Source organism: Simochromis diagramma, unplaced genomic scaffold (genome assembly GCF_900408965.1).
Source record: "Simochromis diagramma unplaced genomic scaffold, fSimDia1.1 OVJJ01000307.1, whole genome shotgun sequence".
Taxonomy (NCBI): Eukaryota; Metazoa; Chordata; class Actinopteri; order Cichliformes; family Cichlidae; genus Simochromis; species Simochromis diagramma.
This window is the reverse complement of record NW_024386786.1, coordinates 1,031,067-1,057,477: the sequence shown is the minus strand read 5'-3', so window position 1 is coordinate 1,057,477 and position 26,411 is coordinate 1,031,067. Positions and strand designations below refer to the sequence as shown.

Here is a 26,411-nt window from a genome sequence, read left to right as displayed (position 1 = left end):
AAAATGGAAGGAGAGTAAAATAGTTTAGAGAAAGAGAAAACACCAAAGAAAAATCTAACATTAGGAAACAGGGCCGGGCGACGTGGTAAAATCTGCCAGCTGGCCATCGTCAGTCCAACAATCAGCAGTTGCCTTTATATTATACAGGATGGGCGTGTATGCAGCAGCCACTTCTCCCCCTAGCTGCACACACTCTTGTTCACTGCCAAAAAACCCCAAACAAAATAGTTATGAGAATTATTTTAAACTGGACTAAATTTGCAAGCTGTTAGACCCAAATGAAGCAGTTAGTAGAAGGATACCTTTCAGATTCTGAAAGGGTTTTTAAGTGATCAGGTGCAGAAAACTATAATGTACTGATGTGCAACATGCAGCTAGCTTACATAGCATAGCTCTGGAATCACTTGTTAGCTTGGAAAGTTGTCGGACAATAAAGACTTTCACAGGAACTCGACATTCTGCAGCGCCATCACTACCATATAATGTCAGATCTCCATGACAACTCACTCTCAAGAAAATAAACGCGAACATCCTAACGCTGCTAATTGTAACTGTGATTTACACCTCGACGTCTTGCCAAACTGAATTTTCATAGAGGCAGACCACTAAATTAGAAAAACAAAATGACATAAATAATAAACAGCTGACAGGTTATATGGGCCTATTGATCCAGTTGCCCAACCTCATTCGCAAATAAGACAAACGTTTCAAAAATATTTCTCTAAAAGACAACGGAAGAATTAATTACATGTAAACAGAATAGAAAAAAGCATTTACACTAAAAAGATTATACACATTCAAAGTGACAACTGGGTAAAAAACAACAACAACAGCAAAAATAACAAACAAACTGTGGTCCAGAAAGTTGTCTAGTTATATGTAGAATGGTTAGAAAAGAAAAATTACTTTCTTTCAAATACTGACGTGCCCCTGAGCAAGGCACATAACACCCAATTGTCCCAGGGGAGCCACTCCTAAACTGACCCAACAGGGAGGCTTTTATCGGCCAGCTTCCAGTTCCAGCGATGTGAGGGTGAAGCAGGGTGTTGCTGAAACAGAGCATGCATGCTCAGTCAACTTTCCCCGAACAAATCAAAGCTGATAAAATGAATAAGATGATATATAAATGAATTTACACACCCTCTCACTTTTGTTCACATGCTTTCCACGTGACACCACTGACTGTTAGTGTACATAAGCAAGAGAAAGAAAAATAAAAAGTCATCGAAACGAATATAAAAATATTACAAAAAATGTATACCCTGCAATAACCATTACGATCATAGAAACACCAGCAACATGATAATAATATTCAAGGAGTTACAATCTCATGTAACCTAGAGATGATAATCACTCAGAATGAAAAGACAACCCAAAGATTACCATTTACAGACATTATGTGCTTTTGTTTTAGTGAATGGGTTGATAATATACTCAATAATACATTTATTATTCTAGTTTCAGAAATAGTATATAGTTATAGCTAATAAAGAGACCGAGGGAAGAGGAACGGAAGCTGGTGTGCGCGCTCGTTTCTCTTTCCCTCTTCCTCCGACTTTCTGTCACCGGGGTTGGGTTGAATTCATTTTCAAACGCAGCTGATTCAGAAGTGCAATCTGACTTTTACATATCAGTCCAGTAATCAGATTTAGAGCACATGTTATGAGGTACATGTCTCGCTGTAGAATTTTCTTCTTAGAAATCTCAGGCAACATTTCATAAACCCCCTCAAAAATAGGCTTTTACTTCAAATCTGACTGAATGGTTAGAACGTTTTTTGTTTTTTGCTTTGCTCACTTTTAAATATTGAGTAAAATGGCTGATCTCTTATATTAGAGTAATTTGTAGCTTCTGATTCTAACTAAATCTCCATCCCCTGAGTGTAAACTGAATTGAACCCCACCATGTCCTTGGTTTTTGCAGCCCTTTGCGGGACATTCAACAGATACTGCCTTGGAGCCTTCGGTATCAAATCGTTATCATAAGCAGTCATACAAACCCTGGAATCAGTTTTACTCAATTAAAATCACACATAAAGTGCATAAACGTCCAACTGTACGAGCGCTTTCAAATTTCAAATGGCATCCGACAATGTTTCCACTGCCAGATGACAAAATGATCATGAATCATGAGCAGGAAGATGTAAGTGAGTGAGTGATGGTGATTATGTTCCAACTTTAACCATGGTTATCACTTCCTTATTGTTGCCTTATTTTTAAAAATAAAGTTATTTTTGGCTCTTCCCTTATTAACTGGCAATTATGGCAAATAAATTAAAGTCTGTTGTATTATGGTGTCTCTCCAGCATTTTCTCTGTTGGTCTCCAGAGCAGACTAATGTCAATCTAAGATTGTAACACTGTAACAATGAGAGGTTCTCTGGAGAGGCAGCTGAAAGATATACTGAGTCTGCTGCTGGGGAAGCATGAGAAGGGAAGTGCTGTCTGTGCAAATTAACTTTCAAAATAGTAAATTGGACACATTTTTTTTTAATGTTTGAAAAAAGATGTGCCAAATATGCATTGTGTAAGTAAAAATAGAATATAGTAATACTCAAATCTCATAAAACTATATCTTATTCATAATAGAACACAGAAAATATATCAACTGTTAAAAAGTGACATTTTACTATTTCCTGGAAAATAGATTTGGAATTTAGTGGCAACAACATGTCTCAAAAAACTGGGATGGGAGCAACAAATACCTGGAAAAGTGAGGATTATTAAAAAGAAACAGGTGGAGAAACTAATTAGGTTAATTCACATCAGGTCAGTAACCTGAGTAAAAATAAAAAGCTTAGACATGTAGGGTTACAATATCCGAATAATGTTCCTCAGCACAAAACTGCAAAGACTTTGATGACTCATCGTCTGCGCTACATAATATCATCAAAACTTTCAGATACTCTTGGGAAATCTGTGCACAACAAGGCAAAAAAATCAATACGGGGCGACTGTGATCTCTGGGCCCTCGCAGAGCACTGCTTTAAAAACAAGCATGAATTTGTCATGAAAATCTTTGGATGTGCTCAGGAACACATCTAGGAATCATTGTGCGCAAACACAGATCAGTGTGCCGTCCACAAACACAGGTTAAATCTCTGTCAAGCAAGCTTAGATCATGTCAACTTCTCTTGGCCAATGCTCATTTAAAAGGGACCAAGTGGAAAACTGAGCGGTCAAATAAATTGAAATGTAAAATTTCTTTTTGGAAAACAAGGACATGGCATCCTCCAGACTAAAGGGGAAAGTAACCATCTGGCTTGCTGTTAGTGTTCAGTTAAAAAGGGAGTGCAAAAAGACTGGCACTAATGCAGATTTTAGAGCAACATAAGCTTCCAACCAGATGCTAAACCACAGAGGAGTTCATGTCTTGAACCGGCTTTTCCCCAACTGGAAAACAAAACAAAAAACTGACGCATCATGACATCACAACAAAGGAGACCCAGGACTTGAGTCACTAGGATCCAACATTAGATGTAGAACAGCATTCCTACGTCTAATATTGTAAGAGAGGATGATGCACACAAACATGGGAATGACCCAGCTTTTTCGAGACATGCTGCTTCCATCAATTTCAAAATGACAGATTTTTCTCAGTTTAAACATTTAATATGTGTGAGTAAAATATCTATTTATGAGATTTGCCTCGTCTCCTTCCTGTTTTTATTTACATTTTATAAAGTTTTCCAATGGTTTAAGAATTGTGGGCAACACTTTGGGAAACGCAAATCTTTCTGTTTAAACAAATACTAGAAAGATATGATGCCAAAATAAGTTACTTGCTCAAACGATCATGTTGCCGTATCTTACTGCGACAACTGGCAGTGGAGTAATGGAGGCGTTAAGACTAAAGCTGTAAGTCCATGGCTGTTCCTTTCCTTAGAACTGTGGTGAATGCCCATCTGTCACTGTAAATACCTTTGACACACAGTGAAAAATAATCAGGCTCACAGTGCGGCAGCCTCCTCTGATCTACGTTAGATATGGCTGAGGTCGCTCTCTCTCGGGTCCAGAGGTTAAGGAGCTACTGTTGACCTTCAATTGGCAGTCAACTTGTCACTGAGCAGCTTGTTACTTGGCAGAATGTACCCGTCTGTGACGCTCTCGTCCTTTTAAAACAGAAATGGAAGAAAGAATTGTGACTTGTACCATCTGGCCACTTTATAATTTAATTATTATGTTAAAAAGTGTTGCAAAGTTTAGAATAACAAAAAGCAAGGACTCTGTGTCTTGCTTTGTGAAAAGAAAATGTAGATTTAAGGCCAATCCGATCTAAGATGTGTACAAATTAGTGATTTGTAAGCGGGGTTTATTATTATCAAAGCTTCCTTCACTGTTTCTTTTAGGATTTAAAAAGATGTCCTTGTAGAAACTGACAAAACTGAGATAAGGGAAATAAATAACGAAAGCGTTCCCCTGCCTCCTCGGCAAGGCACCTAACTGCTGCATTGGGAGGCTGTTTTATTACACATCTGGGAGTTTTGTATCTCTATGATTTAGTGAGTAATTCAGGAATAAAAAACAGAGAAAAGAAACATTTCCCGAATCCTCCACTGTACCCCTGCTGTGCAATTAACAAAACAGGTTTCAAAGTCATGACAATTTTTAAGGCGGCTGTCATGAATTTGCTCTTAGCATCAGATGTTTGATGACTGTTTATAACATTAGTAATATTTATGGCAGCTCGATACCTCAGGCTCAAGGACAGAAACCTTATTGTTGACGTGCCACCCACACATTTACAGCCCTACTCTTCCTCTCTAAATTCCATCTCTATTTCTCCTCTCCTCTCTCTCTGAGTTTAAACTGGTGTCGTTTTCCTGTTTAGTGTATCTGAGTTGCTATCCCGGTCCCTTTTGGCTGTCAGTCGGTCCAGGGTTCCCACGTTGCCCCTGTCCCGCTCCATGGTGGCTGTAGATATCGGGGCTGGCTGGGTGGTCGGAGCAGCTGATGTGGAGGTATTCAGCGGTGCTGCGTTCTGGGCTACAGCTGCCGCTGCTGCCAAGTTGGACTTGGAGTGGGAAGGGAGCGTACTGCTGCTTATCACTGCTCCTCCTCCTCCTCCTCCCGCTCCTCCTCCACCGCTGCCACTGCCGCTGGAATCTTTTGGGAAGTAGTTGTGGAGCTGGTAGAGCGTGGCACGGTCCACCGTGCCATAGAGAGGTGGGGCACCTCCTCCGAGGCTGCCTAGCTTGGAGTCCCTTGAGAGGGTGTACATGGAGATGTCACCACCTCCTCCGCTCCCACTGCTGCTGGTGTGGTGGGGGTTGGGCAGAGTGGCCACAGAGAATGGCGGTGCAGATGGTGGCAAGCTGAAGGTCTTGGAAGCTCCAACGGGCGAGGTCTCCTGCGAACGCGGCGGGTCAGTGGAGCGTGAGCTGGAGCGCGAGCGCCGTCTGAAACGGTAGCTGGGCAGACGAAGCATGGCGTGCGTTGTGCTCTTGAAGAGGTCAGTGCGAGAGCGGCAACGGAGCTCCTTGTTCTTCTCGATGTAGATATTGACAGCGAGCACGCCGACCATCTCGGCCAGGATGAAGGACAGACCGCCAAAGTAGAATGACCAGCCGTAGGAATAATGCCACTTCTTATCCTCATCCTTCTTGGGGGAGATGTCGCTCAGTGCTGCTGAGATGTACACGATCACTCCAATGATGTTGCTGAGGCCTAAAGAAAGATACAAGAGAGATACAAGTGCTCCTCTGAGTCAAATTAACCTGCTGGTTCATTAAATTGTTTTGCAGACAGGCTTTCTGGAAGTGCTTCCTCTCAATTACACTGAGAAGAGGCAAGCACAGTATGACAGTCAATCTGCACATCATACATAAGGAGATTAATCTAACTCTACGACTGACAGATATAGGTTCATCCTTGCATGGGCACTGCAGATTATCTTAAGCTGTATAATGTATATGCTAGGTCGTGTTTCATGGCTCATGCTACATGAATATAATAAAAAAAGAAGCATCTAAGTGTTCAGAAATTCTTTTTAGTAACAGAATACAGAGATTTTAAGGACACGGTATCTGTTAGGGATTACACAGTCAGCCGGGGTAAAATACAAACTGCCCATTTTAGTGTTAATAAAAAATGTAGCAAACATACCTTCAAACAAAATCTTCTTTTCAAACTCTGACTGGAAATATAGATTTCTTTTCCCAAACCACAGTAAAGCTGCAGTCTTACCTGCAGCTACAAAGAGAATCCCACCACCGAGAATAATGTTCCTTTTGCTTTTATAGAATCCGCTGGAAGCGACACACACTCCACCCAGAAGAAGCAATATGGCACTGAGGATGGGGAAGATGCTGGAAGCTCTCACCACACCTGCACGAGACAGCAGATGAAAGCATCATTGTTTTGGCTGCAGTGCTGCTGTTTACAGTCTGTGCACTTGAATCTGATATACGACTGAGTCTGTACTTTTCTAATAGTGGTTCATTAATGCATTTTCTTCTTGAGGTTCAACACCACTTGAAGGTGCAAAGTTAACAGCCTTGTGACACTTCTGAGGAATAAAAGTGTTACCAAGGCTTGGCATAGCTGACACTACAAATTGGCTGTGGAACAGCAGATGTCTTTTTATATGTTTCCTACATTATATTTTATATGGCACATAATGTCTTTCAAGTCCCCGAGTTTTTCCAAGACTAAATAAAAATAGTTAGATGGCATGTCTTCTTAAAACTAGAGAAGAAAGCTATTTTTTTCTTATCAAAATGTGAGATAATAAAAGTTATGGGGAATATGATGATTTTTACACTGTAAAATGAAACTAAATGAATAATTCTTTGTTACAAATACAGTAGCCACAGCTCCTCAGCAAGAGTGCACAATCGCCAATTTTGCTGGAAAAGGCTGAATTATATAAAAATCCTTTTCAGCATATCCTTCTGCAGATGCTTCATAGCTATAAACAGAAGTGATAACAGAGAGACGTTATAGAAGATGAAAAGCTCCATCTCAGGCAGGAATATGTGGAAAAGCAGAGCTTTCAGATTTTCAAGGTGACTTCTAAAGCTTTGCCTCTGAAGCTGAAGGTAAAAGAAAAATGCTGTGATAACCATTCATTCACAGAAGCTTCTGTCAGACATGCACGTTAAATTTCACGTCTCATTTTTTTTTAACAAGTCAAACGCACATGTGAGCAACGTTCACCTCTTTGGGAAAAAAACATGGATTATGATAAATTGTTGGTGCGATTTTTGCAAACCTGCAATTGCATAACGGCTCATGCATATAATTCTATTTGTTAGAAATGAATGTAAACTATTGATATTTTATTTTGCGTGAAAATTAGTGTTAATGATGCCAACTAACTAAATGTAAACTGAATTGCTAACGATTCTAAAAACTAACAGTGAATACTTTCTGAACTTGCTGAAATGCCTGACATTAAAAGGGCAAAGGGATGATTGTTGTTCCTCATGACATTCAAAAAATAAATAAATAAATAAATAAAATCATCATGCAACACACAATGAAACAAGACAAAAATGTACCTGCAGTAATGGTGGTGAGTGGACTCAACAAAAGGAAACAAAAACAGGCAAAACTAAATAAAAGGGGATAAAGAAAGAAACAGGTGGAGACAGGGAAACAACAGATACACTAGGATGATATGAAAAGAGAAACACAAGTAAGAATATAAATTGTGTTTTACTTTGAAAACACTGGTGGTTGTCTGTGTGCATGGAGTTAATGTGTGGCTCTCTGATTACAACCATTTCAAAACTAAACACACAACCAATCAAATATTGTCTAAAAACAACCAAACAGATATATGCCTTTGGTTTTTTCAGCTCATTAAAGAGTTGGTGCTTAACCCTTTTAATTCCAATCACACTCTTTTCCTAAACCTAATAAGTAATTGTTCCAAATCAGCGAGTGAAAGTAAAAAGCCAGTAAAAAGAAACAGAATCAAGGAGTAACAGATGTGAAACAACTGCAAAACTGAAATCGCCATACCTCAACGTTGCACAGTTAAATCCCTTAAACCTTCAACTCCAGACATATGTTTTTAAAACAAGATCATTTCTTAGGCGCCAGTATAGCCACATTTGATGGTTGATGGTTTCGTTGCAATAACAAGTCCAATATTTCTAAGAGAATCTGTGTAGACTGCGTTTTTGTAAGGAAAAAACGCCATCAGCTCACCATCTGCTACATAAGCATGATATAACCTCTTTTTTGGCCACAGACACAATTTCACTGGTTCAGCTGTGTTTCTGGGTAAAATAAATTAAACTCACTGGCCACTTTATGTATCAGCTGCTTGTTAATACAAATATCTAATCAGTGACACACATACCACAAGAATATTTCATGATTATTGGCTCCAGATGGGCTGGTTTGAACTTTTGAGAAACTGCTGGTCATTTGGGATTTTTCCACACGACAATCTTAAAGATGAGGAGTGAGCAGCAGATCTCTGGGTGAGTAATTCAAATAACCACTCGCTAAAACCCAGGTATGCAGCAGAGCATATCTGACACACAACCTTGAAACAGCAGCAGAAGGCCACACTGGGTGCCACTGCTGTCAGCTACAAACAGGAAATGGACACTTTGTACCAACTAAGCCTAATTTCAACACCACCATCTATCGGAGGATGATTGCTGACCATGTCCACTCCTTTAGGACCACACGGTACCCATCTTCTGACTGCTGCTTCCAGCACAATAACGCACAAGGTCACAAAGCTCAAATCATCTTGAACATGACAATGACTTCACTGCACTCAAATGGCTATCCGTCAATCTCTATGCCAGCTACCACAGGGCGAGAGGCAGTGTACACCCTGGACAGGTCGCCAGCCTGTGGCAGGCCAGCATCTCAGGCCTTTCTCATTAAATAGGGTTGTTATTGAAACTTAAATGAAACTAAACAAAACAAACCCATCTAATATCTCTCAGGACTGTCATTCACTCTAAATTTAAAATAGTCTCAATTATTAAAAAACAAATAAAAAAGACTGTGAAGTGCAGAAAAGCAGACAGGAGAATTTCAGATAGTATCACTGCACCTGTCACAGAAATAGATGTCTTTACATAACGTATAAAGCTGGAACATATGCGTTGTAAACCAAAAAGGTTCAGGCTGTACGAAGCAGAATCTGCTATCACAATGGAGGCAGGATGTGAAACCAGAATCCTGAGCTGAAAATAATCCATTAGTGAAGGCTGTTCTTTCAATTCCTCTGTGAAAAAAACAGCAGCTTTCTGCACACCCCCAGACTCCCAACCCCATGCACCTGGGCATTTATACACACATGCACACTCTGTACAGACACTTACACACACCTTCAGGAACGCTTCGCTTGAATCTGACATCCGTGCATTGATATCCGCCCACCATCCCCTTCTGTCCTTTCTATCCGCATGTGATGGAGACTGTAGTGTGCGCAGTTCTGTTTGCTAGTGTATGGTTATCTAATGTCTCTCTTCATGTTTGTGTGCATTGTGTATTTCTAAGACAGTGTGTGTATGTGTGTGTGTGTGTGTGTCACTCACGCAGCAGATACTCTGCAGCATCTTGGTCATAGTCTGCGTCGTCTGGGAAATGATTGATCTGGGAACACACACCCCTCTTCAAACCTGAAAAAAGACAGAAGAAGAAGAGGGGGAGAAGATGATGAAGGTCAAAGAAGAAATCCCACGAAGACATAAAGACAGAATGCACCAAAACAGTAAATAACAAAGGTAAAAGCCAGAAAAGAGGAAGACAGACATGGGAACAAAAAAGAAGAAGAAAAGAGAAATTTTAAGAAAGGGGACAAACCAGGAAGAAAAAGGTTTATCTATCCAACTATCTATCTATCTATCTATCTATCTATTAGGGGTGCAACGATACTCGTATCGATATTGAACCGTTCGATACAGTGCTTTCGGTTCGGTACGCATATGTATCGAACAATACAACATTTTAAATTTATTTTATCAACTTTCCTTCTGACGATGCTGTCTGTGTTGAACGCTCAGTCGATCTGCGCTCGACAATGCAGCCTAGGCGGAGTAGTCGAACGCAGATTCACTGAGCGCAGGGCAAGCTAGCGAGACAGAAGTTAAGCTCTCCTTGCAACATGGCAAATTGAACCTCCCCCACCCTCATTCAGATCTGGCGTTTGGAACTATTTTGGTTTTCATGTGACGTATGACCCTGAAGGTAAGCGCGTCATGGACTAAAGTAAAACAGTATGTTGGATGTGCCACGCAATGCTCAATTACATGGGTGGGAGCTAGTGTGTTAGCGCAGTTAGCTCGTTAACGTGTTGGCCGTCCAGCCCCATGCACGGGGCGATCCGCGGTAGCTCGTTAACGGAGATTTGCCGTGTTGTGGCGTTAACGTCATTTCAACGACATTTACGCTGACAGCACTAGTGGGAACACAACGAATATGACTGCACATTTACACCGACATCATCCTAGTGCAAAGACAAAAACAACAAGCACGCATGCTACAAACTTTACCCGAGTCATTTAGACAGCCGTTAGCACCTGATTCTTCTTATGGGGACCTGATATGTTTAATATGCTGCTGAGAATATAGCCCAGAAGAAGCATATAGTATAGCTTTTATTTTGGAAAGAGCCATTTCTCTGTAATAAACTCTCTTTTCCAAAGATGAGTGATTCCTCAATCAGATACAGGGCTCGCAAAATCGCTAGCCCGACGTCCCGGGGCTAGCGATTTTTCCAGTCGGGCTACCAAAATCTATCTCTTCCCTGCCTGTCGGCCTATCGTAGGAAGGAAAAATATATGTCAATGCTTTTGCATTCTTTCGGAAATGTAGCTGGGTAATTATGTCATTGGCATCGGTGAGACACTGTCAATATGTGACATATTGAAATCGCGTTTGAATTTGCGCTTGTTTTTTGCTTTCACTTTGCAATCGCGCGAACTGTGTATAGAGAGCGACAGCACTGATCTGTGAGTGATGATAATTTGTGCACCAATTCCTCTGACATCGTCTTATCAATCGTTAGCTTACTATGCAAACATGACAAGTGAAATCTCCCGCAGCTTAAACATGTGAGAGGTTGATCGCACAGAGAATCGCTGAGCTTATGTGAGTGTGTGTGTAAAAGCAGCAGGATATATATTTTAGTTCTGCTGAGCCAAATAAGACAGGTCAGGGTGAAGAAGTGACAGCCAAAGAAAAGCTTACCACAAAACGGAGAAGTTATGACAAATCAGACTATAAGGCAAAAAGAAAGTGCAGCTTTATGGTTTCATGGACAAAAGAATTTCTGTGGTTACATAATGACGAGCTAAATAACCAGGGGTGCACTTTTTTTAATCGGGCTACTTAAATTTATTTTGGGCTACCAAAAACTGAAGAGTCCCTGCCCGAAGGGCTACCAGGGATTTTGAAATCTTGCGAGCCCTGAGATATATTTATTTATTTTTATTACTTTTTTGTTTCAGCAACATTAAATTTAAAAACTACTTTTGAGTTAAAATATATATTTATAATTTTAATAAATGACAAATTAAAAAGGCATGAACATTTTTTTTGTATCGAAAAAATATCGAACCATGACACCAAAGTATCGAACTGAACCGAACCGTGAATTTTGTGTATCGTTGCACCCGTAGTATATATATATGTCTATATATCTATATAGATATAGATATATAGACAACAGGCATGAATAGAGTGAGAGAGAAATGAAAATCAAGAAGATCACAAAGGCCAGTAAGGTGAGAGATATTAAGACAAATGGCCCAATGACACAACAAAAGACATATGCCCTAAATGTTTGCAACAAAAAAAAAAAAGCAAAACCATAACTTGAGTCATGTCACATATGCTACCTATACATTGCTATGTTTTCTTCTTATTCTCTTTCCCTCTCACCCCAAACCTTTCATAGGGAATTGTGGACCCCCCTCTCCAAGCTTGATTCTGCTGGAGGTTTCTTGCTGTTTAAAGGTAGATTTTCCTTCCCACTATCACCAAGTGCTTGCTCGTAGGAGTTCATGTGGCTGTTGGGGTTTCTTTCTAATATTATAGGATCTTTACTTTAATATATAAATCCCCTTATGGTGACTGTTGCTGTTAATTGGTACTATGAAAATAAAGTGGAATAGTATTGTATTATGGTGTGGGGTTTTTTGTGTACTTTAAGTCAAAACAACAGCAAAAGGTTTGTGCAGCACAGTTGCTGTTTTTGGACTGACATTGGCTGGTTGGATAATTTTAACATATCACCCTTTACAGGCCAGAAAATAATAATGATGGGGGGTGGGGCAGCTATTTGCATCTATATGATTTATTGTCTGGGTTCAACCAAGAAAAAAAGAAAATCAACAGTTGTAAGCTGTAATTTTCTCTGAAACACAAGCACTATGTATCGTTCTCCTCCTCCCTATAAGGCACATTGTTCTGGGGCCTTGGTGTTAATTCTGTGCCAGGCTAAGATGCTAAAAATATTCCTCCATATTATTACTAAAGACAGCAGCCCTCCTGGTGTACAAACTGTTTTACAAGCTTGTGTTTCTTCTTGACACACAACGGTTGTTTACCTTGACAGCTATTTGTGCATTGCATGGACAAAATTAACATCAGGAGAGAAAAAGAGATACCTGTGTATCCCAGAGGGTAAAAGCAGTAAAAAGCTCATTTCACACACACAAAAACAGAAAGAAGTCATAAAAAGCCTGAAGCAAATTTATACCTTTTCAGGACAGACCATATTAAATTATTAACATGCAAAGTATCAGGAACTCGGTTAAAAAGAGAAGAAAATACACAAATGAACCCAGCTGTCAATACACTGGTAGAAATCTGCTCGCTATCTTCAAAGAAAGAAGAAAAAAATATGCAAGGCAGCAACAAAAGCAGTTCCTCTGACGCATCTGACAAGACAAAATAGCTAAAACAGCTCCTAAACTTCCACGTCAGATGTGAGTTCCTGCTACAAAGATGCTCTGAGACCGTTTGGCCTTTTAATTCTTGTCTGTTGCTTTTTGAACATTACACTTAAACCTGAAAATGAAAGAAGACATTTACTGACTTGATAATATAATGACTTTTATATTGAAGGTTTAGGATGTGTGAAATCTGAAACGTGAAAAACACAAATACTTTTTATTTTCATTGCTATCATATTTAAATGAAATATTATCCATTGTAGGCACAGCAACAGCTGCTCATCTCTTAATGTCTCAGATAATCTGACACTGGTGATATCGGTGTTCTGCACTGTGAACAGGTGACAACAGGATGCACTGTGGTCTCTGGTTACATTCATGAGCATCCTATAGCAACATTAATAGCTTCTACATCCACTCTATTCACACAATGTAAATGAGTGGGAACTTTATAGCCTTGCAACTGCAGTTTAACACACAATCTAGATTACTACATTTAAAATGTTGTTCTAATTATGTTCAGGCACTGGCGTCATGCTCTGCTTTAATATGGGAATAGCCAGCTTTAACTTAAAATGAAGAGTTTATTATCAAAACAACAGTCTTCCCTGAACTGTGACGAGGGCGCTTTTTCTGCCTAAATCAAAACAAAAAATTTAATCGTTAATCTAATTGGGTTTTTTTATTAATTACAAATTTAATACTTTAGTCAATAGAAGATTGCTATTTCCATTAGAAGGCGATTATATTTGGCAGTTTTGTTCTGGGACTTTGCTGCACTTCCATGAGCCTATATAAAGACAGTTAGAGCAGCAGTGAGAGCGCCGTTCAGAAGAGAGTAGAACAGCACCAGTAAAAACAGATATATTGATCGAGTCAGACAGAGCATAAAGGAAGAGGTGGGGTGGAGGTGTACAACATGTGTGGCTGAAGCAGGTTAATAGCATGTGCTACACGGCCTGCACATCCCGGACCAAATTGTTTTGTCTGTGGTCCAGTACCAAACTGTGGAGCTTTATTCACTCGAGCAGAAACCAAACTGCAGTTAGGGTCTATAGATGTAATTTGTTCAACAGATGTAATGCAATAAAATGTGGCTATATTATTTATAGTATAAATGTCATTATAATCAAGCCAAGCAGGCTGGAAAAGTGAAGCCACCATCATGTGGCAGCAACCTCTAATTCTTGCACCTTACCAGTCATATGCTACTACGGCTTGATACAAATTACAAAATGCTAATGTACTGATGAATAAAATAGAGAAAAGTAGAGCAACATAGACACTGTGTGTGGATATGGCTGGGTTACTGAACAAGACACCTATTTATGTCTCATGAGCACACTGACCTCGCCAAGACCCTCTGGTGACAAACACATGAGAAACACACCAAAATTCCTCCCACAGCGCACTGAAAGCATCGCACGGTCTCAAATATGCAAACAGACACACAACCAACTGTACCTTCCAGGCAGCAAATCCTCCAGAGGCCGGAGTGGGTGAGCGCCCCAGGATCCTTCTTGTCCTTATTGTTGGAGTCCTCCTGTGATGAGTTGGCTGTGCTGTTGCAGATGAAGGCCCGGGCGTACAGCCAGTAGTCAGTTCCAATAGCCACTGTCATCAGTGCAAAAGCTGCAAAAGCTCCCATGGTGGTCAACAGCACCTGGATCCCTCGCTCACACCACACCATGGCTGGGCGGGGAAGGAAACTGATGTCTGACAAGAACACAGAAAATAAAATCAGCTGTCTGGAGAAGGCAGGGCTGACACATAATACTAATCAAGTTTAAACGATGACATTATTGGGATGCTGACAGAGCCATGAATATTTTCCTGTTAATATAAATGCCTTGCTTGTAGGATAAGTTACCCAACAGTACTAAAATAAAGGATTGCAACTATAAATTTAGTAATACTACTACTCTAACGCCATGCATTTGTCCAGTACTAGTGTTACCTGATAGCATATATGCTCTTGTCTAAATATGGTAACTCCTGGCTCTAAAACCAACATGGCAACAGTTAAAATACTCGAGTTAAAAATACAACCCGTGGGTGATGTCATGGTGGTTACAGGCATTGTTTATATACAGTCTCTACCTTTTATACAATTCTCTGTTTTAATGACTTCCTGATCTTACGGTAGCTGATGTAGACATTGAAACTGATGACTTTTAATATCCATAACTTTTATGATGTAAGGTCTTGTTTTTGGAAATTTGCCTTTATTCTTATTTAAGAGAGAAACAACTAAGAAACAGCAAAGCGTATGTTAGAAAGTCATCAAAAAAAACATTACAAAATTACACCAAAAATACAAAGTTCAATCCCATTTTTTTCAGACTGTTAAGTGTTTAAATGTTCAAATGGCTGCAGTCTTGTATAAGCCATTTAATTCCATCACAATTCAGTGGTTCAAATATACCCTCAATGCCTATGAAAATTAAAACGAGAAGCTAAAACAGGTAATTCATAATTCATACACTGAACTGTCAAATATATTTATGTATTAATAGAAATACTGTCCCTCATGGGCCACTGTACGGGACCTGTGAGAGCTGCTGACGGGGTTTACTCTTTCTGTTGGATTCTGTGTGAGCACAGTGGAGCAATTTTTAATCAAAAAACAACACACACGCAGCCTGAAGCAGTTAAAAAATGTTGGCAGCAGGCAACCAGCTAAGAACAAAATGCCAACCTCACTGAATCAACGGAAATACAAAAGTACAAATATTGTTCCAAAACTGAACACAGAAAGGTAAAATTGACCCAAATACATGGGGTAAGAAATTAAAATAATGTTTGACAGTGCTTCATTTCATACATCTGCGGGGGATCTCAGGAGCTAGTCATATTTAAATTCTGACCTTTTTCTACAAACCACTTCCAGAGAGAATCACAATAAAAGGTATTAATATGAGCAAGGTTTGGAGGAGGCCTGAGGAAAGGAATTGTCTTTTTAGGTTAATGAGAAGATCATCTGAGGAAAATATGTGCAGAACAAAAGGGCAAATGCAGACGAAGAGCAAGATAGAAGTCTTTGTGCACTTTTTTTTTATAATAAGCGACAACAAGAGTGGCTGAGGAGATGGGAAGTAGACAAGTGGAGAGGAGAGAAGAGACACAAATCTGAGCTCAGAGGTGGACAGTGAGAGGGATGACAAGAGGAAAATTGAGATACAACACATCTGTTGTGCTTCAGGAAACACAAATGAAAGTGGATGGAAGCAGGGTTCCTGCCTCTGTGGGGCTCCCCTGTCAGATTTTAACCATTTCAGCTGAAATGGAGAAAGTGCTGGGATTCTGCAACGCTTCAGGTTTGGCTTCTATTCATCTCAAACAAGAGGTTAATGTAAACAATCGATCACACAGAGAATACGAAATCCGCTGAGGGCTTTTAAACTAGTTGACTAATTCAGCTGTCCTGCTGGGGGGTTTCCATGGCAACAAACGTCCCAAAAATAACAGAGATCGTTGATATTTTGACCCCGACAGTGACCCGCCTGCTTGAATATGCATAAGGTAAGTGTCATAAAGACATCACGGCACTGGGGCGGCAATAACAATCCAACAAAAACCAACAAATTTTTAATTTGCACTAAATTGTCAAATTTTTATTCACTGGATGCCGCACTCATTAGACATTGTTTTATTTTGTATTTGCATTATAAGTTTAAAGCCTAACACTGATTTTTAAATTGTGTCACATGTTTTTAATGATTAGTTGAAAGGAATTGTTCAAAAATACATTATAAACATTATAAACGTGATGCTAATATCCAGCATCGCAGTGTTTCCTGTTTCATTTTACTTAAAGAAATCAGTACAAATCAGAATAATTATTCAGTACACGTGTATTTATAAACAGGCCCAATATTGCTATCTGCCCATATTGCCTTTGCTGAATGATAGTCATAAACTGAAAACATTTTATTTACATTTTCAAAGATAGTGTAATAGAGAGTAAAGAGTTAAGTGAATCAGTTAAAGGGATGATTTCAATGTTTCCTTGGAACAAATAAACAAACAAGAAATTACAAACAATTAATAAAACTTTACTCTTAAGCAATAAAATATTATTTAGTAATTAGTTTGTAAGAAATTGTGAAGCAGTATGTAAAAACAAGGCTAATGTTCAAAATTGTCATTACTTTTTTATATTTTCTAAAATATTTTACCTTCTACATCCAGATATTATATTACTGTAGAGTCTTTACCTTATGATACAAAGCGCCCTGAGGCAACTGTTGTGATTTGGTACTGTATAAAAACAATATTGACTTGAATTGAATTACCTGAAGATGTTAAACTATGTCTGCTCTTTGAATTACTACAATTATATACTTGCTTGTAGCGCCTTTGTACATCATTAAACTTCTGAGAAAAACTCCACTAGATTTACAAGAAATCTGCTTAGTCACAATCCACACGGCTGGAGATGGATCATTTGCCAGCATCACTAAAGGGGCAAATTTCACTGGGTGACTGGCCAGGTCACACCCCTGGGAAAGCGTGGCTGTCCTGAGTGGGGGTTTTCCCCTCGTAGACGAGGCGTTTGCTGGATGATGACCTGGTGTAAATGAGTGCAATCGTTTTTAGTAGTTTGTGCATCAAGCTGTTCAATAAACTGTTGATACTTTGACCCTGAAAGTGATGCGCAACGTTAAATACACGAAGGGTATTTAAGATAACAAACATTTGAAAAAGTTGTTCTTGACTTTGTCATTGCTTGGTTGTTTTGTGCACTTGGTCATCAACTTTGGCTGTCTTGCTACATCAGAACTGTCTGGATGGTTACTGAAAAGTTACACCTAATTTATAAATGCCTAACAAATAAAGTCTGATTCATGTGTAAACATAATTTAAATGGTTACAATAAAGTTGAAATTTTATGGATATATAATAATTGTTTTTGAGAGTGAGGTGGGAGGTACCTGGAGACTGTGGTCCATGTCCTCGTTCTCTCAGCTTGGCATTGATTACTTCATGATGTTGTATGAAATGTTTTGTATACAAGTGTCTTCAAAATGACATTTTTACAGTCTATTACTGAGTCGGATAAAATACATTAAAAAGTTATTACGACATATTACACAATGTGATAACAATGTAATTAAAAAATATTAACAATTAGTAACCAATATTGGTAATATTTACTAATAGTTAAGTAGCTTTTTAATACAGTTTATATTTACAATGAATTTACATTTTAAAATCATTATTCAAAAAAAAAACAAAACAAAAAAGACAATTACAAATTATCAGTTTAGGCATTGGTATCAATAAAATTAAAAAAAAAAATCCTAAAAAAACTTAATGAGTTTTGAAACTTCGTATCAATATCAAAAAACAATCTTGGGCCTCTATAACTTGCATTCAATCCTTTAATATATAAGAAGATACCCTCTGTGGTTTATATGAAAATGTCTTGGCTTTCAAAATTAAACTTTTTGTTTGTGTTAAATAAGACGATTGATGCTAAAATCAATGAAAGATTGCGAGCGCAGCACACTGACATAGCAACCTGGCAGGAAGAGCTTTCCTCTATATTCACACTTGTCATTTACACATTTTTTTCCTGGACATCTGAAAGCTTCCGATTAAGTAAAGATCTATAAATACGTCTTTTTCACATTATAACCAGTTTGGCTTGGTGAATGAACTGTTTCCACCTGGATGATAAAACATGTTTGTCAAACTCTAGCTTTATGCCTGTGCAGTTTTCCCTACAAATACTTTAGTAGTAAAAAATAAAAATAATAAAAAAGACATTATTTAGATTGCAGAGCTAAAGGCAGTTCAGGTAACATTGTCACTTAAAAAAAATTATATTCCAACATATAAAAAAAACTGTGTTGCATCCAGTGACACAAGCCTGTGTATTCTTGCTTTGCTTGACCCTGACTGGCTCTGGCATTAGACCAACGCAAGGTTACTTTGTTAAATTAAAATTACTGTCAAATGTCAGATGGATCATTTCAATATTTCAAATGCTGTGTAGTTCATTCATGAAATTTGTGTTTAGCAGCATGGATTTTCTCAGCTTCTCATATGTCAGCAATCCCCTCAGTCATCCCTGATCCTAATATGAACAAACATTTAGCTTGGTTACACAAATGCCAGCACAGATTAATCGAAGCTACTCGCCTTTTGAATCCAGACATCTGCACACATCTGTACTTGTGTGTGTGTGTGTGTGTGTGTGAGGGTGGTTTCCTGCATGACTGTACTGATCCAGGCTTGTTTGTGTGTCTTATTCCTTGAATGTGCATGTACATGGGTGTCATGTTCATGCACATCAGAATCCACATGTGCATCTGGTTGTTTGTGTGTGTATGAACACACGCACATTTGCCTGTTCTTGTGTGTGTGTGTGTGTGTGTGTGTGAGTGTTACCTGAGGGCATGTTTCTCCCTTTCGCCTCCATCTCCTCTCCCCCCTGCTGCTGCTGCTGCTGCTGTTCTTCTTCTTCGTCAGTGAAGAGCTCTCCGTAGCCCCGGTCCGAGCCGCCTCCATCCACCGTTTATCCGCTTTCTCGCCCCTGCCTCTTTCCTGGCTCTTCTTCTGCCAGTTCTTTTCTTCCTAATAGTTTCTTTTTAAATCTTCTGCCTTTTCTTCTCGTGCGTTTCCCCCCTCTTCTCCTTTTACCTTGAGCGCTCTGTCGCTCCTTTTCAGCAAGTAGGGGATACTTCACTTTGCGTCCTCTCTTCTCATTGAATTGTCATGGCAGTCATCTTAGCTACTGAGAGAAGCAAGAAAGAGGTGGAGGGGAGGGGAGGGGGGGGTAAAGAGCAGATGAGAGAGAGAGAGAGAGTGAGAGAAAAGACTGAAAGAGAAGGATGGAAGTAAAAGGACAGGAGAAGATGCGGGAGAGAAAGGAGAGAAGAAGATGAGAAGATGAGAGGTGGGGTGCGGAAGATGGGGGATTTGATTAACGAACGTGACATGAGTCTTGAGAGCAGGGGATGCTCCTGTACAGAAACATCTTCCGCACAAACATATTTTCTATATGAGCATCATGTGTCATTGAAAAACAAACAAACAAATAAACAAACAAACATTCAAAACCTGATGCCGGCGGCAAAAAACAAGCCCCATGTCAAACAAGAGAAGCGGGTTTGCCTCCACATAGAGAGAGAGAGAGGAAGAGCGAGAGAGAGAGGGGAGATAAAGCAATAGAAAAGAACAGGCAATGCGAGAGAGCGTGCTCTATTCCATTGCCATGGCAACAGTGAATTCCAAAGTCTACGGTGGAGCTGGCGAGTGTGCGTGTGTGTATGCGTGTGTTTTATGTGTGTGTTGGTGGAGTAGAGGACTGGATGTAACAGCTGAGAGGATTTTGCTGAGATAAAAAAAAAGAAAAAGAAGTCCCTGAATTCCACTGGTGTGCAGAGGAGCTGGGATGTCACACACCATCGAAAGCAACGCACACGTGTAGGTACGCGGTGGTCATACATGACTGCATACAGTACAAGAGGAATGAACATTCACAAGAGAGATGACAGACGTGTGAGTCATTAGCGCAGTGGTCACAGTGTCTCGGCATGTTTCATCCATCCAACTTTCTTCCCGTTGGTGCGACGGCTTAATCACGCGCGCTTAACACTGTGTCATGTTTTGAAATGCACAATACAGCGGATCTTTCAAAGCCGAAAGATCCTGAGCGAGGAAAGATGCGATGCCTTGCCCGAGGGCGCTTCGGCAGAGCAGCTGCTTTCCTGCTTGAACTGACATCCTTAGATTTCAACAAGCAGAGTCTTCCTGAAGTGAAAATCCCCATCGGCACTGACACTGGGTCAGGTTTTGCTTCTTTTTTTTTTGCTTTTTTAATGCAAGCTGTTGCCAAAAACTGCAGGGCACCTAAAATCCACATGAGAGACATCTGCAGCAGCACAGCAGGGGATGCTGAGTTGTTTCAAGTCAGCAGCACATCTTGAGGCACATCTGACCAAAAAAAAAAATCCCCATTTGAACACTCCCAAGAAAATGACAACACTGGTCCTCTGTTCAGATACAACAGTTGTTAACATTTATCTGAAAACAACTTCTAACACAGCACTGGCATTCCTCACGCATATCTACATATACTAGAAAGGTGATATACAATATGATCTTATGAATGGCTTGTAAGTCTAGTATCAAAGTATTTGATTTGTAACTCCAAAACCTGTGCTCTGTTCCTGATATTTTTTAAATTTGACTTAAAGAACACGGGCAGGATGATGGTGGGACAGTTAGCACTGCACAGCACGAAGGTCCTGAGGTTGACTCCACCCCGTGTCTGGGGCCTTTCTGTGTGGAGTTTGCATGTTTGTGTGGGTTTTCTCCAGGTGCTCCAGTCCACTCACAGTCCAAAGGCATGCAGTTAGTGAGGTTAGGTTCACATGTTCATAGGTGTGAGTGTGAATGGTTGTCTGTCTATCTGTGTTAGCCCTGCGTCAGACTGGCAACCTGTCCAGGGTGTACCCCGCATGGTAGCTGGGATAGGCTCCAGCCCCCCTGTAACCCTGCCCAAAAGACAGTATAAGAGAAAGATGTAGCTCCTGGGTCTCTCCACTGGTGAAATGTCTTGAAACTATATTTCGTTTAATGGCCACTGGGGTGGAGGAGGCACTTGACATCTGTAAACACTTTCCTAACGAGTTCATGATCTCAGTCACTCATTTTGGGTCACAGTGAATAAAACATTAAGTCCATTTTGGTCACTTTAAGTCAGAAGATTATCCAGGGCATGCTCATTGGTTAAGAACATGTGACATGCAAGTCATTAACCAGCATAGACAGATCCATCTCTCGCTCGTCACATCTGGTTTGAAAACACCAAGATCGTGTTGGTGAACACGCTAATTAAAAGACTATGTCTGTCTTTTAAACAGATGACTTTGTCTGGCATTGTTATGGGAACACACGTTACCAGTACAAAGCTGCATCCACTGGTCTGACTGCAGTGACTAAGGTGCTAAAATCTAAGGAGCTTGGAAAGAAAAGCGTCTGGACTTCTTTGAGTTGCTTGAAGATGTTTCACCTCTCATCCGAGAAGCTTCTTCAGTATCAAGAATCTCTTTCCTCTACCAAAAGAAACTGCATGGGCTTTGCTGCTTACAGGGGCTCTTCTAAGTTAACATAAAGTAGTGAGTCAAGATTATCAGCAGAAATCAAAGCTTTTTTGTGGCAGCAAGTAAGCAAAGAGCCCATCCAGACAAAACTGTACAGAACACTCTAAAGCTGGCCGAAACTCTTCAACACCTCCGCCCCCACCAGGGAATGACAAGGAAAAATTTAGTATCGCTTCTCACAATTTTTGGCTCACGAAACCCTTTAAACTCGCAGTCAAAGTCCTCGTGAAAACGCCAAGGTGTGAATGTTGATCATGCAGCGTTTAAACATCTCTTCTGCCTAGAACAAGAAAAAGCACCTACATGCTATGCTCTCATTCTTGGATTCCTAAAGAGAACACCTGAACCATGAATCGGGCTTTCATGCTCACAGATGAGCACAAGCTGATATGCGAGGCTCCCAAATAGCACCTCTCTGTACACCTTATCTTTCAAGCATCTAGCCAGAAGTAACATTTTGTGAAGATAAGTTCTTGTCACTGTTGCAAACACTAAAAGCATGAATATTGATCTTTGGGACATAATCAGATGAACGGTTTGAATGATTGCAAAAACTGTAAATTATAAGGTTATTGTAAAATATTTGTATGAGTTTAGCTTTTTTATTGCAAGAAATGTAAACATCTATAACCAGAAACATAGCTAATGTACATGAAGCCCTTGATTTTCCCTTGCTTTTTAAAATCTATTTAAATCCTACAGTGGAGTATTAGGGATGTCTGTGAAATAAAAAAAATACTAGTGATTATTATTCCTGTTTTTTTTAATGCATATAAGATAAGAAAGCTGCATCTAGGTCTGCATCAGGTAAACATGCTGATTTAATGGTAAATTGCAGAATTATTGCAGCATGATAGAAATTGCAGGCGACCTTTTTTAGTCAATATCAAATTCATCTGCAAAAATACATTTGGTATATAGACCACAGAATCTGTCCTTCTTTTCAAATGACAATTGCAGAGTATTATCAAAACTGTAATACAATGTGAGTTTATGAACAGCCCATCTAGTGGTCATTAGAAGAAGTGCACTGCACTCAGCATTCATCTTGATTGCTTCTTTTTTTAACCCCCTTTGAAAGCCCTGCAGGACCCCTGGGAGGCCTGCAATCAGTAACAGCAATCAAAACACAAATAGGAACATCAGACATTGTTATTTTGTACTCAGAACCCTGAATATAAACCTGCTTTTTCCAGACTGACAGCGTGCATTAGGAGGGCGCCTCCTCCAGCAGCAGCACAACATGGATAAACACATGTTGAAAGGGCTCGCCGGCGGCAGCACAAACACAGAGGAGGAAAGTTCAAGGACACATCAGCCACGCTCTGCATCAGGAACACAAGCAATGGTGGGAATCCTGCTATGAATACAGAACAGAAGAAGAACGTGGACAAACTGTAGCAGCTCACTGGAGCAATGGTCATTATTATGACAGCAACAGAGGGGAGCAACCATCTCAAACCATCAAGTTCAAGTCCGGGGAAAAATCAGCATACTATTACTGTGTATATATTACATAATTATTATACTGTACACACACATATGTCTTTACAGCCTAATGCTTATTTAATAGACGCACTTTGCAGAAATTAGTATTCGTTCTTCCAATCTCGCTCCCTGTCTGTTTTTATTTGTTTTTGTTTGCATTTCACACAACACACCACCACATTATTACAAGCAAATAACAGATATGCTGGCTTTTGCCACTATTTTACCTTTGTAGACATGATTTTCTGCCTGCCCTTAATTCCATATGCAATCACACAAACTCCCATTTTCCTATTTTATAAACATAAAGTCTGGCATTGGTTTATAGGAGTGTTACAGTACAGTGTTACAGTGCTTTGAGAGAGTTATGTACTATGATGTTCAACTTACTTTTAGAAATAAAAAAAATGTTAAACAAATTCTAATATTGACCAAAAAGTCCAGCTGGAGCAAAGTGAAACTTAATATGCGGGGAGCCCGATCACTTGGCGTCCTTGAGTAATATTCGATACTCAGACAGAGAAATCTAAATCCAGACTCCTGCCCAGAGAGCCCACACTCTGTACATCCCCCTGCACAGCGGATCCTACACATGCCATAAAACACATTGTTCTCTAACAAAGCACAGCAGAAACATATCAGTCAAGCTGTGATGGGTCTATTTTAAATAAAAGTGAAATTTTCTGCTGCTGAAAATAAAACCCTTACACTCAGAGACTGTTTAAAAAGGACTGAGTCGAGCATTTAGTCCGTTCCCTCTACATACCTATAAGTTTGCTGTATCTCATCCTTGATCTTGTTTCCACACTATTCACTATTTTCTCTTCCCTCGCTTTCATCGTGGCTGTCTTACCTTGAAAAACGTCCTGTTCCTCGGCTCTCCTTTAGTTACTTTTACCTTTAATGTGACACTTTATTTTGCAAAAGCTCCTTTAAACGTTTCCTTGTAAACACGCGTACAGAACGATGCGCGATCGCTGCCACACGATTTTATCCAGAGTACAATGCTTGCATGTGGCGCGCTCTTCTACGGTCTAAGCCGATCGGATTGACGCGCTGTCATATAATCAAGGTAATACATATGGTATTACATAAGACATAAGACTGTCGTTTGAATAATAACGTGTATTAATTATAGTCTTACCTCTGGAAAAACAACTTTTTGCAGCGGTGCTCGTGCAGGTTGTGACGAAGCCCGTGATTGGAGAGAGCGAGAGAGAGAGAGAGAGAGAGTGATGGGTTGGAAAGAAGGAGGATGCGAGGACTGGCTGTTTTTTTACACACTAGTGTTTGTAGTGAATGCAGCTCTGATCATGATGCTGATGGTTGTTTTTTTGTTTTTTTGTAGATTTAATCAGTGAAGGAACATTTTGTCACATATTGGAGTTTCAAACGTTTCTTGAGGTTTTACAGAGCTGTTAGTTTCCGGTGTCCTCAGTGAAAATGGTATAGAGGCTTTAGGCTGAGAGAACAGGTGTGACTGAGTTATTCTTGTGACTTAAGTCAAAAGTCACAGGATGGGGCATTTTCGTGTCTAAATGTGCCTCAGATCTAAATGGGGAAAATCAGGTCAGATCAGAGCTGAACAGCAGGGGTTGCAAGAAATTCTTAATCCTTCAGATGTGCCCACGTTCCTGAAAATAAGTGAATACATTACTTAAAATAAATAAATAAATGAAAATGATCTGTTATAAATAATCATTTTAGGGGCCAGATCTGCCCAGGGACCAAATCATTATGATCCAAGCAACCACCCTCACATCACCCATGTTATGTGGATCCAGCTTGCTGTGGATTTGGGATATCTCTCTTCTCTGACTTTAACACCCATCCCAAGACTGAGAACTGCCACTTCCTCGTCGGGTTTCAAAGGTCATAAAATGCTATAGTTTACAGTATCAAAAAAGCATGTTCACATTATGGTACAGAAAAAAAAATCATTTTCACCTCTGTAGATCTGTAGATGGGTTTGCTGTTCATAACACCTGTACAATGGCAGGTTTTCGTTTATTTTGACTCATCCATCTGGATTCTTATGGTTCTGTTGGAGGTTTCTTCCTGTGAAAAGGGAGTTTTTCCTTCCCACAGTCGCCAACGTGCTTGCTCATAGGGGGTCATATGATTGTTGGGTTTTTATTGTAGGGTCTACCTTACAATATAAAGCGCCTTGAGGTGACTGTAGTTGTGATTTGGTGCTGTATAAATAAAACTGAATTGAATTCTTGTAAAGCTTAAAGTTAGTGTCATGACTGTCTTAATGGACAGGCGACAGGCAACAGTAGCTGACCTGTGTCTGCTTTGCTTCACCTTCACTAATCAGAGACACTGAACTGGACCTCTCTACGGTTTGTGCTGTTGGTGCCTTTCAGAGCATTTTAAATGCAATTATCTTAAAAGTAATATGTTGTTTTCTGTATGCTACATACAATCCAATAATCTTTAATCAGCTTTAGTTTAGGTGAATGAAATCCTAGTATTTTAGTCTTCTTGTACTAAGTAACAATTATGAACTATCTCTGTCTACATTAAAGCTATACAGTTTATGAATGCTAAGTTAACACTTCCCTTATTTCATATTTAGTGAGTTCTCGCCCCAGAACACAAAAACCAATGTGCAGTGGAACATAAATCAATATCCATCCATTCTTTACAGTTTTCCTTGTTTAAGGTTGCAGAGGGGTGTGGAGCCTGTTCCAGGTCAAGATATGGTGTAAACACTGAATACCACACATCACAGAACCTGGCAACCACACTCCTATCTACGCCAGTTAGGAAGTTTAGACCCAGTATCTACTTGCCGTGAGGAAACAGTGCCAACTGCTGCATTACCATGTTAATCTTTTTTAAAAATGTCTCATATTGCAATATATAAACTTTTCTGCCCCCAATAGTCGACAAAACAACAAGGAAACCAAACACTTTTTCAAATACCAG

At 39.7% G+C, this 26,411-nt stretch overlaps 1 protein-coding gene across 6 annotated transcripts; it reads right to left on the bottom strand.

The window, feature by feature from the left end:
• Positions 1 to 1,413: 1,413 nt before the first annotated feature.
• On the bottom strand, positions 1,414 to 24,744 carry LOC120728196 (voltage-dependent calcium channel gamma-4 subunit-like). 6 transcript variants are annotated; one of them, XM_040022994.1, is made up of 6 exons: positions 24,622 to 24,744; positions 19,270 to 19,615; positions 14,338 to 14,589; positions 9,511 to 9,594; positions 6,185 to 6,325; positions 1,414 to 5,665 (listed from the first exon to the last, which is right to left on the bottom strand). In XM_040022994.1, exons 2-6 carry the CDS (start codon positions 19,298 to 19,300, stop codon positions 4,803 to 4,805), a joined length of 1,371 nt encoding a protein of 456 aa, XP_039878928.1. In that variant the 5' UTR covers positions 19,301 to 19,615; positions 24,622 to 24,744; the 3' UTR covers positions 1,414 to 4,802. The 6 variants fall into 6 exon arrangements, with proteins under 6 accessions (XP_039878928.1, XP_039878931.1, XP_039878927.1 ...); XM_040022997.1 differs by having other exon boundaries at positions 19,270 to 19,612; positions 24,622 to 24,737; XM_040022993.1 differs by having other exon boundaries at positions 19,270 to 19,699; positions 24,622 to 24,724.
• Positions 24,745 to 26,411: the final 1,667 nt, after the last annotated feature.

Excerpts from the sequence above, each read along its gene's own strand:
- LOC120728196 (XM_040022994.1), bottom strand. The coding sequence starts at position 19,300 with ATGGAGGCGAAAGGGAGAAACATGCCCTCAG. Across the intron at positions 14,590-19,269 it reads AGGGAGAAACATGCCCTCAG|ACATCAGTTTCCTTCCCCGC; the intron begins GTAACACTCACA and ends TGTTCTTGTCAG. Across the intron at positions 6,326-9,510 it reads TGCTGCAGAGTATCTGCTGC|GTGTGGTGAGAGCTTCCAGC; the intron begins GTGAGTGACACA and ends TGTCTCGTGCAG.